At 26.7% G+C, this 24,584-nt stretch overlaps 1 protein-coding gene across 6 annotated transcripts in view; it reads right to left on the bottom strand.

The window, feature by feature from the left end:
• Positions 1-3,237: 3,237 nt before the first annotated feature.
• Positions 3,238-24,584, bottom strand: part of LOC107440496 (carbamoyl-phosphate synthetase 2, aspartate transcarbamylase, and dihydroorotase rudimentary) — a 64,827-nt gene continuing 43,480 nt past the window's right edge. For 5 of the 6 annotated variants that reach the window (XM_043042641.2, XM_043042640.1, XM_071177522.1 and 2 more), the window contains 13 exons: positions 23,043-23,258; positions 22,837-22,959; positions 20,589-20,691; positions 18,753-18,896; positions 14,551-14,780; positions 13,692-13,763; positions 13,410-13,551; positions 11,730-11,800; positions 11,350-11,475; positions 10,482-10,637; positions 9,734-9,835; positions 5,951-6,045; positions 3,238-4,436 (listed from right to left, as the gene is read on the bottom strand). In XM_043042641.2, coding sequence (XP_042898575.1) covers positions 4,337-4,436; positions 5,951-6,045; positions 9,734-9,835; positions 10,482-10,637; positions 11,350-11,475; positions 11,730-11,800; positions 13,410-13,551; positions 13,692-13,763; positions 14,551-14,780; positions 18,753-18,896; positions 20,589-20,691; positions 22,837-22,959; positions 23,043-23,258 — 1,680 coding nt within the window. In that variant the 3' untranslated portion in view covers positions 3,238-4,336. The remainder of the gene's footprint in view (positions 4,437-5,950; positions 6,046-9,733; positions 9,836-10,481; positions 10,638-11,349; positions 11,476-11,729; positions 11,801-13,409; positions 13,552-13,691; positions 13,764-14,550; positions 14,781-18,752; positions 18,897-20,588; positions 20,692-22,836; positions 22,960-23,042; positions 23,259-24,584) is intronic. The other variant, XM_043042642.1, reaches the window with a different exon arrangement.

Consider the following 24,584-nt stretch of genomic DNA (forward strand, 5'->3'; position numbering starts at 1 on the left):
GGACTGATCGTTAAGACACGGCTCCCGGCAGATCACCGAAGTCAAACATCACTGGCTGCNGGGTTATAAGAAGATTGATGGATAAAAGCTAGCGTCAAGCTCACTCCGCCCAGTTACCAATTCCTAAATTGACCAAATATCATATTATGTAAGGACCATTTTCACTGCACACAAATAAGTTGGGGATTCCAGCGAGAGCCCGATTAGCTAAATTTTCGTAGGTCTATTTCTCCCATTAAGTTCTCATTTACATTTGCCCCGCACTGGACTGATCGTTAAGACACGGCTCCCGGCAGATCACCAAAGTCATGCATCACTGGCTGCGGTCAGCATGCGGGTGGGTGATCACTTGGATCAGTCTGCGTAGGGAACGAGGGTGTGCGGTATTGGTCCTCGTTAAACTGTTCTACAGTAAAGTGCTCGCCTTCGCATGCAGGTCATCGGACTACCGAAGCAAGGGTGCCATCCCCTCCACAGAGGATCAAAATTGTGATGGCATGTCTTCGGATCATCTTCAGGGATGTTTCCCAAACCGTCGCCAATAGCCCTTTGTGCAGCTCTAGTGCGACGTAAATGAACTACTGCTACTCATTTACATTTGGGAATTTTTTACATGAAGTAAAAATGTTCCTATAGAGGCTTGTCTGAAATTGGTAACATAAAGATTTTCATATCAGTACCTTTATCGAATAATTGCTAAATTTATGGATCAGTGGCACATAGGAAACAGAAAAAAGAGGGAGGTAGACGGTTTTTGTATCGTTACCTACACCAAAAGAGTGACCAAATTTCTGCGATAACTGGGGAGTGGCATGAAAGAGGTTTAGAAGGGAATAAAACATCATAGAGGGAGACCAACACGACGAATTCAACTTGTACATATGTTTGTACTCACAGTCATCCCCTATAAACACTTTTTTGAAATTTATTCCTAGTATAGCAACCAGCCAGTTTCCTCGGGGGTCACATTTTCTTTGTTTATTTATAATCGTCGTTGAACAGCTAACCCAATTCAAGTATTGGGTGAAAGTACTGGATCAATTTTTTAACGAAATTTGACTTCTTGTATGACTTTTTTGACGGAACTAACAGGATCAGTCTGACGGTGCAAGAGGACTCTAATTCATGATCCGTCTACATCTGAAGATATTTCACGTCAGTACTGTAGTCGGCGAGAGCCGGGTGCAGAATTCGTGTTAACCAGCTATCGCTAGGATTCAAACCCGGGTCATTGGACGTGGGTAGAGAGTATCTCTTGAGCCACCACGGCCCCACGAGACGACTCTCAGCACGCCCATCGCAAATGACGACCTCGACCAATAGTATTAATTACATTTAAATAATAAAATTTAATTAAAAAAATTAGTTAAAAATCCTTTTTTTTCTCTTTAAACTCTTTCCACTTTTAACATGGGGAAAAGAATTAGTTAAATGAGATTCGCTATTTATAATCAATAGAAGCAAGTTTCTAAATAAGAAATAAGTGTGGTTTCACTCTGTCTGGAAATGAGTTTCGCGTTAAAGAAACTATACCATCTTCTGCACTGGACGAATTTTTAATATAACTGATGAACTTGTTTAGGATGACTGTGATAAGATCTCATATCCTTTATAAATGCTTGACCTGTAATTTCCAAACATCAATCAATCGCTGATAAATATTTAGAATTTCCGTCAAAATAAGGATAAGAAAAATTCATTATAAAGGTCAGGAAATTATCTAGATTCCGATGCATACAAATCTGAATATTCTAATTATTTAAACTTGAAACAGTGCAGATCTTGTGTGAAATGTGCATTTAAAATTTTGATTTTAACATTGTATTCTAGCCAGAACATAGAAATCTATACTGCTGACAATATCCTTAACACAAGTTCTGAAAGAGTAGTCACGAATTTACGATTGATTAAAACTCGACCCAGGTCGAAATTAACAAGGGAATATCTCGAAGGCTTAATCATTATGCAAAGCGAAAAATATATACTAAACACTATGAATTTTGAAATAATAATTGATAAGCTTTAGCTCAGAGATGAGCCATTTGCTTGTGCAGTGATTATTTTTAGATATTTTTCAAAAGCCCTTAATTAAATGTAGCTCTTTTTATATATATAAATTCATATACTATACAGGCCCATTTTCCTAAATTGTCCCTAACCATCTTCTATACCCTAGCATGGTACCTTCCTAGATTGCCCCATTCAACAATGTTTCTTTTTCTGCTCCCCCCCCCCCAAAAGTTTATCACGTATTACTCATCAATTGTTGCTAAAATTTAGTTTGGCAAGGGTACCGATAGCGTAATAAAAATGTGCAAAAGAAATCTTGTTATAGTGTAAAAATTTTAAGAAGCTACAGAAAAATGATTTTAATGAGCGTTATAATTTGTTGGTACTCTAGTAAATGTTGTCTGAAATGCAACTGATTTGAGAAATCAGTAAATAATCAGTCTCATATGCAATAAAAATATTCTGGTAATCCTGAAAAAGATGTCAACACTTTTGATTGTTACTGCAAGTGATGAGACAGTGACTCCTGCCCTTGTCCAGTTCTTTGATTTCTTTTTTTTTATACAAAAAGCTAACACATTAAATTCAGACTTTCAATTTATACGGTCAAAGTATTGTCTGAGTAATGAAAAATAATTTAGTTTTTTAATATTAAACGATAAAGTATGTCGAAATTGTTTTCATTTTAAACTCATATCACTTTTTAGCAAGTAATTATGCAGCAGAGCTGAGAACTTCTGCGTTTGAGGCATACTTTAATGATAATGTATTCATTAATCAGATGATTGATAATAGTAATGGCAGGTAATTTTGTTCTAATAATAATAAAATATAAAAAAAAATACTGAATATTTGATGTTTAATTTTGTTGCAATAAGTTAATGGAATGAAGTGATTAGTGAATACTTTTAATCAGAGTTTTATTTGTGAATATTTCCAGAAAGTTACAAAAGTAATAATATTTAGATGAAATTATAGAAATATTAGATTTTCCAAAATATTTAGTAAGTAAATAATCACTAAGTATTTGAAGGCTTTCTTTGAATAATAAGAAAGATGAATTTGATACCTAAGACCATCAAAATCAAGAATTACTTTGAAAATATTTTTAAAAAAAGTTGAAAATATATTCGATACTTTTTTTTTTAATTTGTAGGAAGATGAAAAGTGATGGGAGAAAAGAAAAAAAAAAAGAAATAGAGAACATGGAAAAAATAAACTGAACAATTGAAAAATTCAGAATTTTATTTTACCAGCTGTGACAAAATAGAGCATTTTTCAATCAACAAATATACAAAGTAATATTATTAAAAACTGGTGATTAAAGAAGGAACATAAAATGGTTGCAGATTTACAGCTTGAATCTGACTGTCATGACATTTAGAAACGAATATTAAACTCTAAAAACATAAATATTCTTTTGCAATTGATCTCAAATTAATGCTCATGATTGAATACTAAATATAAAAGATTTTAATTACTGTTAGTAACATTTGTTGCAGAAAATATACTAACCATATCAATCTAATATCACAGACTTGTAACATTAAAATCTTTCACATTCATTAAATTGCATTTATGCAAACACACATCTATCAAAATAAGAAAAATTAAAAAAGGACAAGCTCAGTTGATACTATTTAACAACTTAGCAAAAGTCGGCATAATAATAAGCACCATAATTAATAACAAACAATTGAAAATTATAACAAATAATTTCATTTATTTTATATCACAAGAAGCAAATGGATTTTAAAATTAATAATAAAAAATATTCAATGCAATAAAAATAACATACATTGCAAATAATATTGGCACAACTTTTAAAAAAAATTAATAAAAAATTGCACAAAACATACTTCAGCATGACTATTTTATGATTGAGTAAAATAATGATTTTAATTTAATACAATTTAAAAAATGTGTTGAACAGCTGTCGATTTATTAAAATATTTCATGAATAAAACAATACAAAAGAAAAATATAAATGCACATAAATGTCAGTATTAAATACAGTTTTTAAATTAGTTTAGACTCATTTAAAATATCAGCTTGACTCAAAATTTTAAATGATAAAATTTTGTGATGGAAGACTATTCATATTTCTATTGAATTCGATTCCTATATTGTGATGAGATTCATCAAGAACAAGTGTTCATAGATTTACATTTTGATTCATAATTTGAAGCTTAGAGAATATATTTGTTTAATTAAAATCCAAAAACTTCAAATACATATCCCTTCACCTTAAATGAAAACTAATATAAGAGTAATCATAAATCCATTAGGAAGGCACATGAACATTTTGAATGATTAATAAAGCATTTTACTGGCCAATCACAGATGCAAGAAGAGCCATGCGAACATACATGCCATATTGAGCTTGTCGGAAATATACGGCCCGAGGGTCAGAGTCGAAATCAGAGCTATAAATAAACAAACAAGTTATTACAAGTCATCTATAAACATATATATCTTAAGTTTATTACAATTATTGTGAAAAGTATAAAAATAATAAATAGAACTATGATATAGTACATTTTAAAAACAGACATTAAGGATAGAAATTTAGTCCTTTGTTTAATAATGTGCTGTGATGCTTTACATAATAATTAAAAAAAACATTATGTAATTGTATGAAAAAGAAACATACATCTAAATTTCAATATATTTTTAATATGAGTAAAAATAGAAAACTTATTAACTTTTAAAACTAGAATCAAGGTGATTTGCAAGTCATAAACAAATATCTTACTTTTTAGTGTTTTGTTTAGTAAGTAGATTTTGTTTTGTAAGTTCAATATAAGCAAAAGATTATGGATTTGATTCTCTTCACATTTATACACACTTCTAATTTGACTTATTCACAAATGAAGAGCTTAGTGAAAGAGCAAGGTGACATTTTAGTGAATAAATTTTACATCTCGTTTCCGTTATTTTGTTCACAATTTGTATATTTGAGAAGACATTACCCATAAAACTTTTGGGAGTACCTTCATTTGATAAATAAGCTCAAACTAATTTTTAGAGGATTTTTATTGATTTTTGCTCATATCATCTGCTTGTTTTCATGGTTAATATTTTTAATGAATATAAATTTTGATGGAAAAACTAAAAATTGGGTAAGAATTTGGTAATTATTGAAAAGAATTATTTTAATTAATTATATTGCACTAATTAATTATATTGCATTAATTAATTATATTGCACTAATTAATTATACCGCATTAATTAATTATATTGCATTAATTATGTTAAAGAAATTGTGGTCATTTCATCACATCTAAAGATATATCTAAGATTGAATAAAAGTACTTTTACAAGCTTTAATACAATAAATATCTATAGCTAATGAAACTCATATTTTTCATAAAAAATTAGCAGTTTTAAGCTAACATGAGATTTTATAAAAATATTTATAACACTGTTTTGGGTATTTTTTTTTTCTATGATGATAAACAACACAATCATAATTATAAGATTCTCGTTTTTCTTCATAATTAAGGTTACCACTTCAGAAATTTTCAACATTGAACAATTGATCTTCTCAGTGGATAAGCAACTTTTTTTCGATTTCTTAGCCTTGTATCATTGGCTAATGTTACCATTCAGCATGTACTAATGGTAACAATTTAAAATTGCATTACAAACCTTTCATCATTGATTTGGGATCTACAAAAGAATGTCTAAATATGAAATTTACAATTAGCAAAAACAATCAGTTTCTCAACTTTCACATTTGTGGGTCTTTTCTGTATAAGCTCTTGTTAAACACATATATCAATTTAACTCTCAATTTACAAATATTTTTAAAAATAACAAATATTTAACTTAAAAATTTATATTTATCATTTAAAATAAGCAGATTTGCATTGAATAAAATAAGATATCACATAATGTATCTATTATCTATTTAGACAGTACAAGAACATAATCTCACCTTATCTCATCCACCCGAGGTAGAGGGTGCATAACTATCATTCGCTTTTTAGCTTTTGTCATTAAAACAGGAGTAATTACAAAATGTCCACAAGCCTGTAATAATTTACAAATATTAATAAAAAAAACAATAATTATCAAACATTGCATTTATATTCTTTATAACAATTAAATATTAATTTCAGATCATAATTTTATTTTAATACAAATACTTATTTTAGGTATGCAGTCCTTTAGTTCTCAAAAGCCGGTATTAAGCAAACAATTTTTTAAAAAAGTAAATGTAGTATGACTAACAAAACATTTTTTACTTCCTATTTTTGGGTTTCTACAGATTTTAGAAATCCGGTCAGCTAGTTGCCACAGGTAGCTAGTATAGGTAATCAACATATAGGTAAATATAATTAAGATATTTAGGACTGTTAATTTTCTTAAAAAAACTGTTTAGATTGACTGTACCTAATAGTTTACAATAAGATGCCCTATACAGGGGTCATGCCCCTACAGTCTGTGAACTGTTTGAGAGAGACCAGTGTTATGAAATCAACAAAAGCAAACCATAGATATCTAATGCATATAAAAAATTCAAATAATATATTTGTTTGTGTGAACTCTCTTGCTAGGCCATTGTACAATTTCAAAAAGTTAATTGATATGTCTAAGAAAAACAGACAAATACTAAAAAAATTAAGTATTTTTTAATGTTGATCATTATTTGTAATTTGATTTTTTTTTAATTAATTGAACTCATTAATGTAATATTCGGCTAAGTAGTGTCAATGTTTTATCACATTTTTACATGTTTCTTTCTTGATGTTCCAAAATTTCTTAAGCATAATTTAATTGTTTTTTTAGTTTCTATAGACGGTAATTATATACAGATGAGTAAGGGGAGAGGGCAAATCAACTGAGGCTAACATTTTATTCAACAGATTAGCTAATTACTAAGGTTTTTTAGAAGCTACTAAGAACACTGCTTGTGCAAACTTTGTTTTCATTTCAATTTAAAAAAGTTAAATTAAGGTGTATTGACTAAATTTATTTGAGTTTCCTAAAATATAAAGAGAAAGAAAGTGAAATTTCCCATTCTGGCATCCCTTGACTAGATTTAAACAAGTCATTATGCACAACAGCACTAATCTATCACACTACACTAACAATATTATTAACTTATCCTTTTGGCTTTAATGTGAACATACACTTGTGAAATACTAAACAGGCATGTTATTCCAATGGAAGGGAACATATTTTGCTCAGTAATTTTTTAACTCTTGGAAGAAATAAAAGATAAAACACTTAATAAATATTTGATAATTTCCTAGCATTTCTTAAATATTCGCTTTCAAGAAAGGAGCTAAAAAAGTTGGAGGTTAAAAGCCAAATGCATAAAAAAAGGTTTAAAAAATAACAAACTAGCTCGTGTAAACAAGAATAAATATTTCTAAATATTTCTTCATGTTAAAAAAAGACAATTTTTTATTCAGAACCATTCTGATCATGGGTATAAATTAAGTTCTCTCAACAAAGTTTGTCTCTTAAATGCAGTTGTAGCGATTACTTTTTGAAAGTAGTTTGTAATCACTACATTTTAAAAAAAGTAGTTGTAGTTAACTACATTTGTTATAAAGTTATAGTTAACTGCAAAAGAATTAAGTTTTTTCAACCGCTGGTTTTGGTCTGCCTCTTTGTCACAAAATAATATATTTCACCATAACTGAGACATAGCATATTCTCTGCATTGCTATTATTCATTTAAATTCACTATAATTTTCTTGAGAAAAAAATCTAATAGAGACATGTCTACAGACTAATATCTTTGTATTATGGATCCTTTGGACCAATGACTAAATTTTCTTCATTTCTAACCCTGCTATGCATATAAAACAAAATAGATTAGTTCCAGCGCAAAAATTCATTACATAAATTTTAATGAATGGTTAGAAACCATTGCTGTTATTTAATAATTGTTGCCAAAATTTTTACTTAGTAAAATAAGTTAAGAAGTCTATATTTACAACTTATTTAAAAAAAGGTACTTATAACTTTTTAAGCACTCAAAAATATTTTTTAGTGCTATATACATTATCAAAATACAAAATAATTTTCAAAGACTTGACATGATCATGATAATATAACTAGTTTCTGACAAAAAAAAACTCTTGATTATATTAGCCATTATAAAATGATCGAGAGATTTTTCGGTTCAATATCAGAGGGTGGAAAATAAAGCCTAAAATTGAGAATATCTTGCAAAATGCAGCAGAGTTGCAAATGAGAGGGCAATAATCTCAGCAGAAGCACACACAGACTCGCAAGTATTTCATCAAACATGTAAAAAAGACTGGCGCCTTCATGCGCTATGAACCGACGGTACGACGAAATGGATTGTGGTTGAATTAATTGGGAAAATGTTGGACAGAACAACGTGAAAAGCACGATATTGCATAATAAGTGACGAAAATCAACATGCTAAAGAAAAAAATATCAATTTCGAAAGGGAAAATTAAGCACTTTTTAAAAAATACCGATGAAACAAGCACCTTTAAGGGCCTTTAAAAAATTAAAATCAAAAATAAGCACTTTTTAAAAACGCTACGTACCATGTCAATTATTTAATGTATAAAAAATGCATAAAAGTGGACACTTAAAGAATAAAATGTACTTAAGTGTACTTTACTTAAAATATTCTGAAATTTTACATTTAAAAATAGAGTAATGCACATTTATTTTCTATTTAGAAATCTCATAATGGTTTAAAATATTAGCATTAGTCCAATGTTTTTTCCGTATCACATCTTAATTTTTGATATCATTCTCACTTTCCTAGCCTTTATCGTTGACGATTACAGTGTTCTAAATTTGTTTGTTTGTAGAACAAAAAGCAGTTAATATTTACTTGTCTACTTCTGAATATTCAGATAGAGTTACAGTATATGTTACTCTAACATTCCCTATTAGACATTGCTGGAAGAAATAATCTGAATTTTTTTTCCTAATGTGCAATTTTTTTTCAGTACTTTTTTTAGCGAATGGTATTTTAAGTGTTTGTCATTTTGGAATTACCTTTTACATTATCAATTGTATATTTTTGTTTTCATTAATTTTTGAAAAAGTTTCTATGGATTATTTTAATCAATTTCGTGTTCTCCAAGTTTATCCCAAATTGCGTTTTCCTCTAATAAATCCGCGTAAACAAAATTAATGGTTTGTGAATGAGAACCTAGGTAGAAAAGAAAAGAATGCTGGTAAAGGCGGAATAAATGTCTCTGTAACGATACAGTAATGAAATTTAAATTTTAGATTAGCGGGAATCCGAGAAAATTTTGTCGTAACATAAATTATTCATTGCAAAAATCTGCGAATCAACAGTCTGGAGAATCGCGGAATACCGCAAATTAGCGGAAGAATCACATGCCTGTTACCTACTTATATACTAATACTGAAATTTTAACGTTTAGTGACAACTTTCTTCAAAAATGACAAAAAAGGTAAATTTCCTAAAAACTCATTATAGGGAGACAACAACTTTGTTATGTGGAGAATATTTTGAATATTATTTAACTATAATTTTTAATAGAAATTGCATTGGCAGATATTCACGGTAGAGACTCCACTTAGTTTATGATAAAAGTCCAGAAATATTTTTAAAAATTTCAGAATGTTTCTTGCACATCATCAAAATTTAAGTCCAATATGCTAAGCCATTAACATTCAAAGCAATTGCTACTTTTAGTATAAAACCAAAATTTATAGTATTGAATGACTAAAAAGAATATTAATATACCTTTTTATATTCATCTTCTGATGCAAATCGCTCTTTCTGGATTCTTGTCACATATAAAACATCAGTTTGAGGTAAAATGTCTTCTAAGCTAGAGTATTCTTCCTATATTATGCAAAGGAATAAATAAAAATAACTTTATTTGGTGAAAACAAGAATTTTTTAAAATAATTTTTTTGATTCATTACCAATATTGCAAAGTACAAATATTTGTCATTAAATTTTCAATTTGATGCTAAATATTATTAAAACCATAAAATAGCCACTTTTATTATACAGAGACATATACATAAAAGCAAAACAAATTACAAGACAATTCAATTTTCGAAAAATATTGCAGTATACATAGTAAATATGATGTGATTACTAATACAAATATGTTTATAGAATATTTATAGAATATTTAGTAAAGGTATGAATTCTTGAATTGAAATAAAGGTAAGAAAAAGAGCCCAACGAGAAAATAAAATGGTATATATCTATTTTAAGGCAGGGGGGAGGATTAGTAAAAAAATTACTTAACTATTATTAATTTCCAGTGATACATAATTAATTGTGGTTAATAATTAATAGGTATTTAACATAGGTACTGTAGTAATAGTTTTTTTAAAGCCCCCAAACCAATACCCGTTTTCTCTTATAACATTATCTAAGAATTAAGAATTTTTTTTAAAATAAATATACATAAATATCTAAATAAAAGTCTCAACAATTAGTAGAAAAGAGAGAAGAATGTGTTTTGAAAACAAACCTGGTTAATATTTTTAGATTGAATAAACTCTAAGACAGACTTTGGCATTCCCAATTCAGGAGGTGATACATAACGCAAGCGTACATCATAATTTGTCAACAAGCAAGCCAGAGAGTGAGCAGTTCGACCATGTTTAAGATCTCCAACAAATGTAATCTAAAGAAAATTAAGATATTATGAACACAATATTTTTGCAATATAACTGATTAAAATATGTAACATTTAATGATATTTTAATAATGCAAGAATATTGTAAGCCCATGGATTAAGTGACAAGGTTTAAAGGCTGAAACATACAAGTTGATTAGCTTTTACAGAATCCAGAGACATGAACTATGTTTACTGCAGAACACTTGCTAAAAAAACACTTTGCTACCTCATTTTTACTCCTAATGGATTACACAGGTGAGATTTGCTGTATTTGCCAATCACTAATCAGCTCTTGGCAGAATACTACACGTTAAATTTGAGAATTTTAAATTTGGCATAGTCATCTGTAATTTTCCTGTCTTCATGTAAGGATTTAGTAAGAGTAAAATATAAATTCCTATAATCGAATTTTAAAGCTACTTTACAAATAAGACATCTGATGTTAACGCATGACCTAGGCTGCTGTTAAGTTGTAAGTATAAAACTGTTGGTTTAAAATTGTATTAAGTACAGGAAAATCAACATTACATACAAATTTCTACAGCAAAATAGTTCTCAATCAGCATTATTACCAGCTTATGAAATTACATTGACTATTTTTATATAAGCTATATGTACCACAAATTTAAAAATGTATAAAGACTGGAAAATAAAAATAATCAGAAAAGAATTAGAAGTAGTTTTAACAAGTAGTTTTAAAAAATAAAATACTACTTACTGTCAATCTGTTGACAGATCCAAGTTCTTCCCTGATGGTGAAGACATCTAAAAGTGCTTGAGTTGGATGTTCACCAGTTCCATCCCCACCGTTAATAATAGGACGAGAAGATGCAGTTGCAGCTCGCTAAAAGCAAACGAAACGAGAATTAAAAATTTTAAATCAAGGTCAGCTTAAAAAGCTAATCAAAACAAAAAATATATAATTAATTTAATATTATAACATTTTATTGCCATTAAAATTAATTTAACTACATAACTTAACTACATAACTATTAACTACATAACTTTTAACTTTTTTTTATAATGAAAATGTTGTTTAAATATTAAGTTTGTACTTAAAAAATCTTGATACATTTGAAAGAAAAAAAAATAGCATACTTGGGCTGCTCCTACTTCTGGATGTCTTAAAACTACAACATCACTGTAGCTGGATAACACTGCAATAGTATCTATAAAAAAAAGGGAAAAACATTTTTAGTAATTTTTTATTTTTACATATTGTAACAAATTATTAGAATACTGAATTAAACACATATTGTTTTTCTATATGTGATTATCTAACATTAAAGATTCTATGTACTTAAAGCTTTTATCTACAGTTTATAAAACTTTTTTAAACTAAATTCAATTTGCAAAAAAAAAAAAGTATGTTTAATTATATGATATGACTGAACATCAGATTTTTTTTTAAATGTAGATTTAGATTTTTTTTTAAATGTAGATTTAGATTTTTTTATGCTTAAGTAATAAAATAATTGTTTTAATAATGTCAAAGAGCTAACTTTAAAATGAATCAAGAATTCTTTATTTTATAAAATTTATACATATCAAAATCTGCTCAATGAAAAATAATTTTTAAATTTAGTTAAAAACTGAAATGACATAGTAAAAAAAAATGAGATTTTTTTGTTGTTATTTCTGCATATTTTAAAGAGTTGACACATAATTAAAAAATTTCTATTTTTTTAACTATTGCCTAGTAAATTATTTTTTATAAGTGTATTGGAACATTCTTTTTAAAGGTGAATTTATGGTTGGAATTTAAAGTTTCATTGAAAACATTTTTATTGTGGACACAAGGGAACAATCTAGTGCCATGGTGCTCATGTGCATTAGGTGAGGACAACAGAATCAAGAGGAAAAGTTGGAAATAAAAAATAAAGAATTAACAAATTGGAACATAAGAATAAACATAAGAATAACAAGAATAAACATAATTTCAACACAAATAATTCTGTTTGTAATCTCAACAGTTAATAAAAAAATTAACTAATTAAAAGAACTTAAACACTTTTCAGTATAAAGATCTATGACATCTCCTTCAACACAAAATACTTCCTGTTTTAATGTGTTCAGTTTTAAAATTAATGTCTTAAGTTTTAATAATTTCAGGAGAAATTTCTATGTATGAGGGATTTAATTAAAATATTTGGATTCCCGAATTTTTCAGCATTATTATCAACAATAATCTTAAAAAAGAAAAAGTCAAACTAGCACAATTAATTATAAAAATTATTAAGCTATAAAATTAGTACTTATAATCAGGGGTGAACAAATACATAGTATAGTAGTACAATTCACCTATGTGTATTATTATTATTATTATTTTAATCTGCCTTCTTATCAATACCTAACTTTGAAAGAGAAAATATGTTAAATTTTGCCACTGAAAGGAATAAATGAAAATTCAGCGATATGGTATGTGATGCTATTTCAGCTTGCTTAATTGTCTATGCATTAAAATTGTATATCATACTTCTAATCGGATCACTTAACATAATATTAGCTAATATAAAAGATAATAATTGTCTTTAAGTAAAGGAGTTACAAAAGCAATTATGCTATGCCATTCTTTTTTACATAAGTAACTAATTCCTAGAACTTATGAGTTTTTATAGACTCCTGCTTATAATAATTAATTCAAATGATATTCTGTATAATATAAGTGATATTATTAAAAGTATCATGAATAGAAAGGAATTTCTCCTCTTACAGAGCAAAAAGAAAAAGAGAAAGGTGACATAGAATAAATTTATAAGAAAAAAAGACAGAATTTACCTTCTAAACTTTCTCCCTTTTTAACAGAAGAAAAGCTTTCATTTACATCAATAACTGTGCCTCCAAGCCTTTGCATTGCAGCAGCAAACGAAACTCTAGTTCGAGTGCTCACTTCATAAAACACATTTACCATCACTTTACCCTTAAAAAATAAATGAAATTAAAAACATTTTTATCAAAAGAATTCTTTTTCAAGTTCAACATAACCTGTTTTAGATCTTGTTCATGAAATAAGTTAATATAGATAAGAATAAATATGAATGAAATGTTATTGCAACTTACTTTTAAGATATCTAGTGGACCTTTTTTCAAAAGATTTTTATATTGTTTTGCAACTTCAAACAATTTATGGAGCTGCAATAAAAACAAAAATTATCAAGTACAGAAACAAACGTAGAAAAAACCTATATGCATTGTTTTAACCTTTAAATTACAGAAATTTTTATAACTATTATTAAAAATATAGTTCAACCCAGCTAAATCAAATACAGAATGTTATGATCATGCAGTTGTAGTAAATTTCTTTAGTAGTCTCATTCAAATTGTTGTTTGATATGCTTATAAAGTACAGCTGAGAAATTGATGGTTCATTTATAATGGTTCAAATTTTTGAAATTATTTAAATAATGATGTAAAATTTTTAGGCTGTGATAAATTATGACTAGACTTTCAATTAAAAACAAAGTAATACACATTATAAAGGTGCGTTTAAAATGAGTCACTTTACTGGAACGAATTATACAGGTGGTTCGAAAAACTAGCTATTTTGCTCCACAGAAATTCAAACTTGCATAGAAAATAATAAAAATTAAAACAATAAACATCTAAATAATTCCAAAAACGACAAAAATTAATTGAAAAGATAAACATCTAGAAAACTTGTTATAGGTTACAGCCATTTTAGTATAGGAATATGTTGCAGAGAGACTATTGAACCTATTAAATCAGTTAATAATTTCTATCATTATTTCCAACAATAACTATTGAATATTTTTTCAAAGATTTTGGATATAGATTAGAGTTAGCTTATTGCTGGGTTTGTGAATTGTTTCAGATCTGAATGTAACTCAAAAATATTTAACAAAAAATTAATATTATGATATCATGATAAAAATTGCAGCTATAATGGAACATTTCTCACCTGGTAGCGTGAAAATTTATCTACTTTTAGAATGCTTTTCCCTCGCAATTCATAGACAAAGGGTTTATTTTGATCCATTGCTCCACCTGGTGTATATATCAATGGTCCCTTTGAATCAATATGAGGATCAACAAGTTTTTGTTTTGGAATAATAATTGGTTCATCAATATCTTTCACTAGTTGCTTTGATATGTCTGATAACATATCTTGCATAGATTGGGATTGCAATTCTATTAAATAAAAAGTTATTAATTATTTTTAATACAATTTTACATAAATTCATATATATTTGTCTGCAAATCAAACGTAATGCATTTTTCTTTATAAACCATATTATATGCAAAGATATATAAAAATAAAAAAATTCCAATTAAACATTCTTACCCATGTTTAAAAATCTGTCAAGTATTGATTGTGAAAGATGTGATATTGTAGTCAATTTTATAAATTTGCAGAAAATGCTTTTTTGTGCCAGTTTATTAAATTATTGAAAAATAAAAATAGGAACCTTCTTTTACCTAAAATTCTGCTGGTAATTACATAGGTTTAAAACTTACAAATTACTAAATCAACTTTAATTTCTATTTTGTTTTAAACGAATTTTTATTTATTAATTGAGGAGGGAAGAAAGTTTGAAGGGAAAAAAAATTCTAATTGTGCTTATACACAAAAGGTTTGAATTTTGAACACATGTTTGAAGAAAGATACTATCCTAGCAAATAACTACCCTATATAAAAAAACATAACTGTAGTTAAAAGAAACTGTTGTAAGCTCTTTTCCATTTGAATTAAATATGCATTTTGCATTAAATATAATTAAAAAAGTTTTTAAAGACATTAGTAATAGCGGTTAAGAGTAACATCTTTTTCTATGTTTATAAAAAGAAAAGGTGAATGCCAAATTCCTTTTTTTTTCTTTTTAAATCGAAGCTAGTTCTAAATTGTGCCTAAATTGTTTAATCATGTATAAATGCGAATAAAAAATCGATTAGCTTTCACAAAAAGCTGCCACATTTGTAAATTAATAAAACAATTTCATAAGCATTAAATTTGTGCACTATTACTCAGATGCTTTACCATATACGTATAGCAATAGCAAAAACATAAAATAATAAAAAGAAAATGCTCACATCAAATATACAAAGCATAGTACAAAGAAAAAAATCTGCCTATTAAAATTACAATAATATTAATAATAACAGAAAATTTAGATGTTAAGATCGTTAATACAACAAAATAGTTAAGAATAGAATCGGGTTACACGCTATTTATTCTACGAGAAGCAATCAACTTAACAAGTACAAAAAGACAAAAAGGCTAGGACAAGGGAAAAAAATTAAAGGTAATAAATAAATCATAATGTTTTTAATAATCAGACTATAGTTTTTTTTTTAAAACTCGAATTATTACACAAAAATATTCGTGGAAGATTTTAAAAGTTTCAAATCTGCATCAGATTGTTCTAAAAAACATAATTTATGCTGATTTAAGTCTAAATTTTAAAGAATTATGTATTTAAGAAATAACCCTTTTAAAAATGGAAATCACCATCTCATGCCCTTTCAGAAATAAGATTAGATAAATTTTGCACAAAGAAATATATTGTAGATTCATCTTTAATGTAAAACTAAAAAATATCTTATTAAATTCACTGCATCGGTAACATTTTACTCTAAAACATAACATTTTCATATAAAGGAAGTTCTGAAAATATTATCCTTAATATATATTTCAGGAATCCTTATGATATTAAAATCTCAAGAATCACTACTCAGGAAGCAAAACTGAAAATATTTAATCTAGTTTAATCACCCTGTGAAACTTGGTAATTTTTTTAATAATCGTCTATCAAAACCCATCAGTGACGCCTGCAAATGAACAGGTTTTAATGTTTTCAATCATACCTTCCTCAAAAGTAATTTATCATAATTCAAAAGCATTTTTGTTTTTTTCAAGCTCAAATATAAGTTTGAAAACTCCAAATGTTTCAATTTTCTCAACTTCATTCTTAACAAGGAATTTAAAAATATGCATAAAAAGGCCCTTTAGTGACCAAATAATTTTGTATATAAGTATCTTAAAAAACTTAATTATACAATTATTTTAGAGACTTTTTTTCATTATTCAATTATCTTTATCATTAAAACACAATTATTTATAATACAGATTTTGCAGTTAAATATAGAGACTAAAATTACTTCACATAACATTATAAAATAGAATTAGAATTTGAAAAAAAAATTGATTATTGATTTATATATTTCTTTTTAATAACTCAACATCTTATGAAAATAATACACTATGCATGATAAATTTGAAAAAGATTAACACAAATAAAAATTACTTAAAATAGAGAGAAAATAATTTGATACTTTTACTAAACTTTGGAATTCTGAAATTTTCTGGTATTGCAATAAATATGCTAAAAGCACAAACAACAAAAAAGAAAATAAACATAATATTTTTTAAAATAATCACCATTATTAAAACCTATTTTTAATTTTAAGAAAATTTTAAATAATGAACGAATTTGAAAACATTCAGAAATCACTTACATGAATAAAAACAAAAAACACATAACACAAAAGTAAAGCTTTTATAGAAACTTTTACATTAGAAACACAATTTCTAAAAGAATTTCGTAAAATTAACATGCTCCAATATTTCATAACAAGTAGATTATCATTAAAATAGATCACATGCTTTTCATAACAAAGAAAATTAGAAAATGTATTTATCATTCAATTATGTTATATAGATATATTGAAGTAAATAAAAAGAAAAAATAATTCATTTATCTGGAAAGAAACACATCAAATTGTATTGCATTAGCCTTTTCAATGCACCTTTAATTTTTAAGACGTAATATCTGCAAAGATTTTGCACTCAATTAGTAGTTTGAAAAAAAATCTTACCGCCAGAAATCTTACACTCAGATGATTTAAAAACTATTTAAATTCATATTCTACTCTGCGACATCTACATTAAACTATACTTTTAGCCACAAAACACAGATGCATTTCACAATTACCACAATTAAGCGATATATTACCTGTTAGTGAAAACACATTTTTAAGCATGCAATTTTGTTATAACAAGGAACAAAGATAAAAGGATAGAAGAGATAGCAGCAAAAAAAAAAAANCGAGACTCCGTCTCAAAAAAAAAAAAAAAAAAAGAAACTGCAGGCAGGACACTGAATATGTTATTACAAACTATAAAAATTGTTTATAAATACAATTAAATTATTCAGCTTTACATAGAAATAAAAAAAATGACTAACTTTAATCATCTGTTTTTTGTATCTTTAATTTATATAAAATAATAGTTTAGTTTTTAATAAAAGCTAATTTAAAGGAGACTATTGTATTAAAAAGTAATTGAAAATATATGTCCCATATATTATGTGGTATATAATAGACAAGAACAGTGGTTCCCAAAATTTAAGAAAAATAAAGGAAAATTTTTAAAAAACTGAAACAATCTGCTTTAATAAAAGTCTTTAAACTAATTACACTTCAAATTAATTTTTTTTTAAGTTTATAGCTTTATATAAATAATGCAAATAAAGATAATTATTATTTTAATCATAGCATAATTTAGAGGAACTATGCAATTAAATGCATTAATACTATGCATTAAGATGATTGATAAATAATATTATAAAAAATTGCTGCACGAAATTTTTTTTCTCCATATAGTATAAACCAATTTTAAATTGTTTTATGTGCAGCAACATGTTAATGGCACAATTGAATTTCACTATATTTTTACTAATTTTTATAATTATTTTAAAATAATTGAAATTTTGCAATTAATTTTAGGTTTTAAACGGAAAAAAAAATTAATAACTGAAATAAATGTAAGAAAATACAGTGAATATGAATTCTAAACTTCAGTTCAGATGGATAATCATCAGATAGATCAAATATGTACTGAAATATTCAAAAAATATTCACAAGCTTTTCCAAACTAATCAATATTTATTTGCTTTAAGTTAAATATTACTTGATTATTTATTATTTTTATAAAAAATATTTTTAAAATATTTAGTATATTTAATGACAGAGTCTTGCTCTGCAATATTTCATGTAAATAGACCTAGCAATAACCTTCTAGTAATTAGGTTTCAATCATTTGTTCAACAGAAAAATTTATTGGAAACCACTGGTAACAAAACAAAATCGAGGGAAGAAACTTACTGTTTCCAACATTTTGAAAACCACCACCATACAAGACTTGGTTAGGCACTTTAGAAGAATCCATGCTTCCTTGATAAGATTTAGCTAATCCAGTTACTTTATTAGAACTATGAACTACTTTTTTTGGAGACCAAAAAAGTCCAGCTTATAGAGTAAAAGGGAAAAGGTGATAAATTAAAAGACAAGAGAAAAGTGATAGAGATAAAAGAGTTATTAAAATAAGATATTAGTAAATGTATTAACTTCCTTCTGTATTACTTACTCTTTTTAAACCAAATCTGAGAACTGACTATTACAGGTTCACATAATTTTATTTATCACTTAACAGGAAGAAACAAAGATTAAATCAAACTATAATAATTGATTATAATATATTTAAGCTCTTAAAGAACTTTTAAACTTTATGATATTTTATAATCAATAGAACATTGTAATAAAAAGAGTTATGTAACATATACACATTTTTAAAATGGTCTTCTTAAGTAAAATAGACGAAACTGATAAATAGACTTACTATTAATACTTAAAAAACATAAAATTTTCTATCTAGATTTTTAAAGATTTTATTCAATATGAAAAATACTCTAGGAAATATTACATTACATTAAAACATAATTTTGATAAAAATTTGCAAAATTATAAAACAATTATCAAAAACAAAATATGGGAACTAGGATTAAATTAAAGATGCACATGGGAAAAAAACCAAAGACTGTTCATTAAGCAATTGGCTTGCATCTTCATGCAATCGACATTGTTTTTTAGTTCGCTAAATATTTTTTTTTTATTCCTGCAATATCCATAGATTGACAATTTCAGGAGATATTCTCCTTTGCCTTAGATTATTTAAGGTTGTAAGATAGCATGCTTGCTTCTCAATGAGGTGACCCGGGATTCGATTCCCAGGGTTGGCTTTTCGGGTTGAACTCTGCTCCCAGCTCGCTAGACTACAGTGCTGACAGAAAATAACTTCAGTGGTAAGTGGATCATGGGTTAGAATCCTTTTGGCGTAGGTCTAGCCATGGAAGGTTTTCCTGATTTTCTTTTCCATGTAACCCAAATGTGAGTTAGTTCCATCGAAAACTTCTCCACTCTGACTAGTTTGGCCCAATGCTTGATTCAGAAGTTCTTTTGCCTTTCGGAGTGGGTTTAAAATTACAAGGCAACCGAGTTGAATATTAATAATAGTAAACTCAGAATTGGGTCGGTGTTCGATATATAAACAAATCTATCAATTTATATAAGTAATAAAATTTCTTCCACTAGCTACAGCCAAAACAGTTCAAAAACTGACACGGTGCTAGAGTTTGTTTAGTCTGATAAATTGGAGCAAAAGCACCATGGCCAGAGAATTTTGCTACCTGTGAACTTGATTAAAGTTGCTTCGTTGGAAGAATCAACACTTAAAGTTCAGTTTCTGAAAACCACCACAAGGCAAAATCAGTAAAGAGATAAAATATTTGAATCTCAAGATCTATATCAGCTTGAGTTGTGAAAACAATTTTTCAGAGTAAAATTTAATACCAGCTTAACTTTTGAGTTGTTTCATAGATAGTAGGTTTCTTGGACTGTAAGTCATACCATATAAAGAATATGAAGTCAGACCTTTTTATTACCTATTGTAAAATATCTAAACATGTACAAATAATGAAAGGAAACAAAATATTAATTTGAATAATATAAAAAAATACAATAATTACAATTTTTAACTTTTTGATAACTCCTTTAATAAAAAAAAAATTTAATTTTTATTTACAACTTAAAAATTCAGTTTTTAATTCACAAAAAATTAAAAATTATAATAAAAAAAATTCATTGAAACAAAAACAAGTTTACCTGTGGGAGCTATTGGTGACACAGCATCAAAGTTTGAAGGTGGAATTTGATGCTGATCGGAAACAAGAAGGGCAGGAGTAATTCTTCCACCAGCAGGTGAAGCCTAATAATTATAAGGAATTACATACAATAATAAGAAATTATATAGTTAATTTTATCTTTTTACAGTATTTCAAACTTTATGTAATAATTATGAATGGATTTCAAACTTGCAAAATTGGATATGGGGAAACGGAATTGTATTAGAGAAGAATTTATTGCCATAGAATCATTAATAATTAAAAGTGTCAAACATTAAAAATTATTTTGTCAGTAAAGAAAAAAGTTCTATCTTTTGATAAAATTATTTTATCAAAAGTAATTATTAGTAATTTTTATTAGTATTATTAGTAATTTTTGGAATTTTTTTTAAAAAAAAATTGGATAAAATAAACACATGTTAAGAAACTTTTTCTACAACAGTAAGTTTAAAAGCTCATTTTAGTTTATTACTCATATAAAACAGGATTACAAAATTACTAAAATTACTTTAGCAATAGATATATAGTATTTGATAATTGTCTACCAGCAAAAAATAAAATCTTTGAGCATTTCTGCCAATAGTAGAAAATAAAACATATATCTTGTTTTTCAACAGATTTATTTATGGCTAATAGTTATCAAAATTTATTTTATATACTACTTCGAAACATAGAATTGTAAATAAACATGGATGCCTTTAAAATCACTTACTGTTCAAACAATTCAATGTATAATAACCCATACTTTTTTCTTATTCTCTTAAGGTTACAGTTAAACTTCCATTACCCTTAAGTGGATATTCGAATTATTCTTTAAAGTTGAATAATTTTTGCATTTCTGAAGTAATAAAAAGTTTTTTTTTCCTCAATAATTCAAAGAACCTTTGTTTCCTAAATAACAAAACTTATCAACTTCACTTTTTTTTTCAATTTCAATTTTAGCTTTTGATAATTTTAAAATGGCACCAAGCATTCAGTTTAAAGGGTAGAAAGTCAACAACTTAAAAAACATTTATCTAATTTTCTTTTTTCACATTGTTAAGACAAAACGTTTAATTTTTTAAAGGTTTTGTCTTAACAATGTGCATACAACAACAATTATGCATCATACCAAACTTTGATGCTGATATTTCTTTAAATTAAAAGTCAAGGTAGCCAAGTAGGAACATTCTTTCCAAAATTTCAAAAGAAAAAGACAAGAGAGTTAATTTATGCTATTTTGCCTGGTTTCATATTAAAATGCACTTCATACAGTTTTCAATAGCTCAGAATATTTTTAGATTTCAATGATGTTTTGAGCAATTAGATTTCACTTATTAACGAAACAAAGAAATTCTAATGTACTGACAATTTTGATTTTGTGTGTGAACTCAAGAAGTGTTAATACTTAAAATGATGCCCAAATTTTTTTATTTTTTGTAAATGTAATTAAGAAAGCTGATATAATAAGATAGTTTTATATAATAATTCATAGTCTTTTATTTAGAATCTTTTTAGTTTCTTACATATAAATTGAATAAATGGTTTGATGTTTTTGATTGAATGTTTTGTGTATTTAACCAGCTTATGTTTAAGTTATTTAATGTTTAAAATATTGTTGTGTAGAACTGTTTTAAAATCTCTTTAAAAACTTATTTTTTATTTTTGTTTTATTTTATTATTTAATTTTTTTTACAGAATATGAAATGCACTCAAAAATTTTAAGACAACAAGGAAATTTTTATTAAAATTTCTTAACTTTCTGAATTCTTTTTTCCTAACTTTTTATTCTTTTTTTTTCTAACTTAATCTCATGAATTAATTCATTTTAAATTTCATATAATCCAATCATAAACAAGCAGTTTTAAATACTTGTACCAGCTACAGAAAATTAGACTAAAAGTTTTTAAAGTTTCCTAGATGCACTTAAAAAATGCAAATTAAAACCAAATAAAGGCTATTATTAATGAGCTTAAAATATGAATTCATACATAGAAACTAACCACAGATTATAAAAAATATGAAGCCATTTGATTAATCTAATAATTAAAAGTACAAAAAAACTAAAATAGCTACAATTATAATATTTTAGACTACATGTACTTTATAAAATTCATTTAAAATTGTTCGAATTACATAATAATTTAGTAATTAATCATGCAAAGGTATGATGTAAAACTTATTTCACAATTCTTATTCAACTAAAAATAATTCCTGAAACATTTACAGAAAAATTTAGTTACACTAACCAATGGGGGAGTATGAGGTACAGCTGGTGACACACTTCTAAACTGAGCTGGTGACTTAAATTTGGCATCGGAATCAGATCTAAAATTTATAATATTTTGACCAAAGCCAGGTTCGACTAATACCTAAAAAGTATAACAATTAACAAAATGAAATCTTTTTAAATATATAAATAATAGAAAAAGACAAAAAAAAAAAATTTTTGTACTTGTCCATCAACAAAAGCAACATCTCCTCTTAATACCACTCGTCGTACTTGACCTTTTACTTTACGACCGGCAAAAGGTGTCCAACGAGATTTACAGAATGTAGTTTCATTAGGAATTATCCATTCTTCATCAAGATTTATTTCAATGTATGTATCCTTTTGCTCAGGAAGGTTAAATATTCTTCGTGGATTATGGTATAATTTATTTTCCAAATCCTGTAAGAAAGCAATAATCATTAAAGACCAATGTTCACGTTCTGATGAACATAAAAAAAATTTAAAATACCTAAATCAATGAATGAACTTAAAATTAAAAAAGATATTTCTTATTTTAATTTTTCCCCCCTTCTATTTCTTATTTAAATTAAGACTAAAATGACGCTTATTGAGCAACTGTTATGATAAACAAGGTTGGATGTAACAAGGTAAAAATAAAAAATTAAACTATGCTGAACAAACTAAAAATAGAATGTATTACAGAAAGTCAGGGATGAGATTGACCAAAAGGCAAAAAAGCTGAATTTCCATGCGAGTAAATGTTACGTGCATGCAATCGTTTAATAATAAATTCCAGACAATTTAAAATAATAAATAACAATGTGATGACATAAAATTGTGTACTAATCTATTAATATATGAATGATTACACCGATACTTAACATTTAGTAAAAAGTAAAATAACCAATTGAAAAAATAAAGCTAGAAATTATATTTTTCTTTAGTTCACATAAAGGAGAAAATTAATACTTGAGAAACTGCCTAGTTTAGCAAATTAAAGCTACTGAGAACATGCACTAACATTCCCTTTCCTTTAATACTGTTACGTGATTTATAACAAATATATATCAGTAACATGACTTTTTAAATTATTTAGAAAAGAAAAGAAACTTTTACAATTAGAATCACTATGTTCATATTATAATCTAATCTAGCTAGAGCCCCGTGAAACATGTCAATAACTGTGAAGTAGAAACATATATTAAGCTCCTTAATATTGCTATTTTGGTTTGAAAAATTACATGATAACCAGCAGCTGTTTAGATAATTATTTTTCATCTGATAAGAATTTAGCATTTTATAGCATAAATAACAGCAGCATTATTTTTTAAATTTTGGTGCTGAGTTTATCAACTCCTTTTCCAAAAAAATTTGAATCTCTTTTTAAGTGATTGCTTTTGTTTGCTATATCTTCTTTTTATTTTCGTTTAATTTACTGCAAATGCTTCATGTTTTACGAAACAAGCAAAAAAATCTTTTAAAAAGGTCAAATTGCTCGTAATGCAGCTTGTGAATGAATGAGGGGAAACAGATTGGTGATTGATTTAGTCATTAGCCCATCTTCAAACATATTTTGACAAATCCCATTTTTTCTTTTTTTACCTGCTTGTGTCACATTCTTCTTTGCAGGCACAGAATGTAAGTTTTGAATATGCCTATATATACTAATAATTGTTGATAGAAAAAACAGTCACATTTACAGTAATTAAAAAAAAACTTACTTCTTACAAGAATCGCGATAATTTATTTTAAAAGCGTGTGAAT

The sequence above is a fragment of the Parasteatoda tepidariorum genome, chromosome 2 (genome assembly GCF_043381705.1).
Source record: "Parasteatoda tepidariorum isolate YZ-2023 chromosome 2, CAS_Ptep_4.0, whole genome shotgun sequence".
NCBI lineage: Eukaryota > Metazoa > Arthropoda > Arachnida > Araneae > Theridiidae > Parasteatoda > Parasteatoda tepidariorum.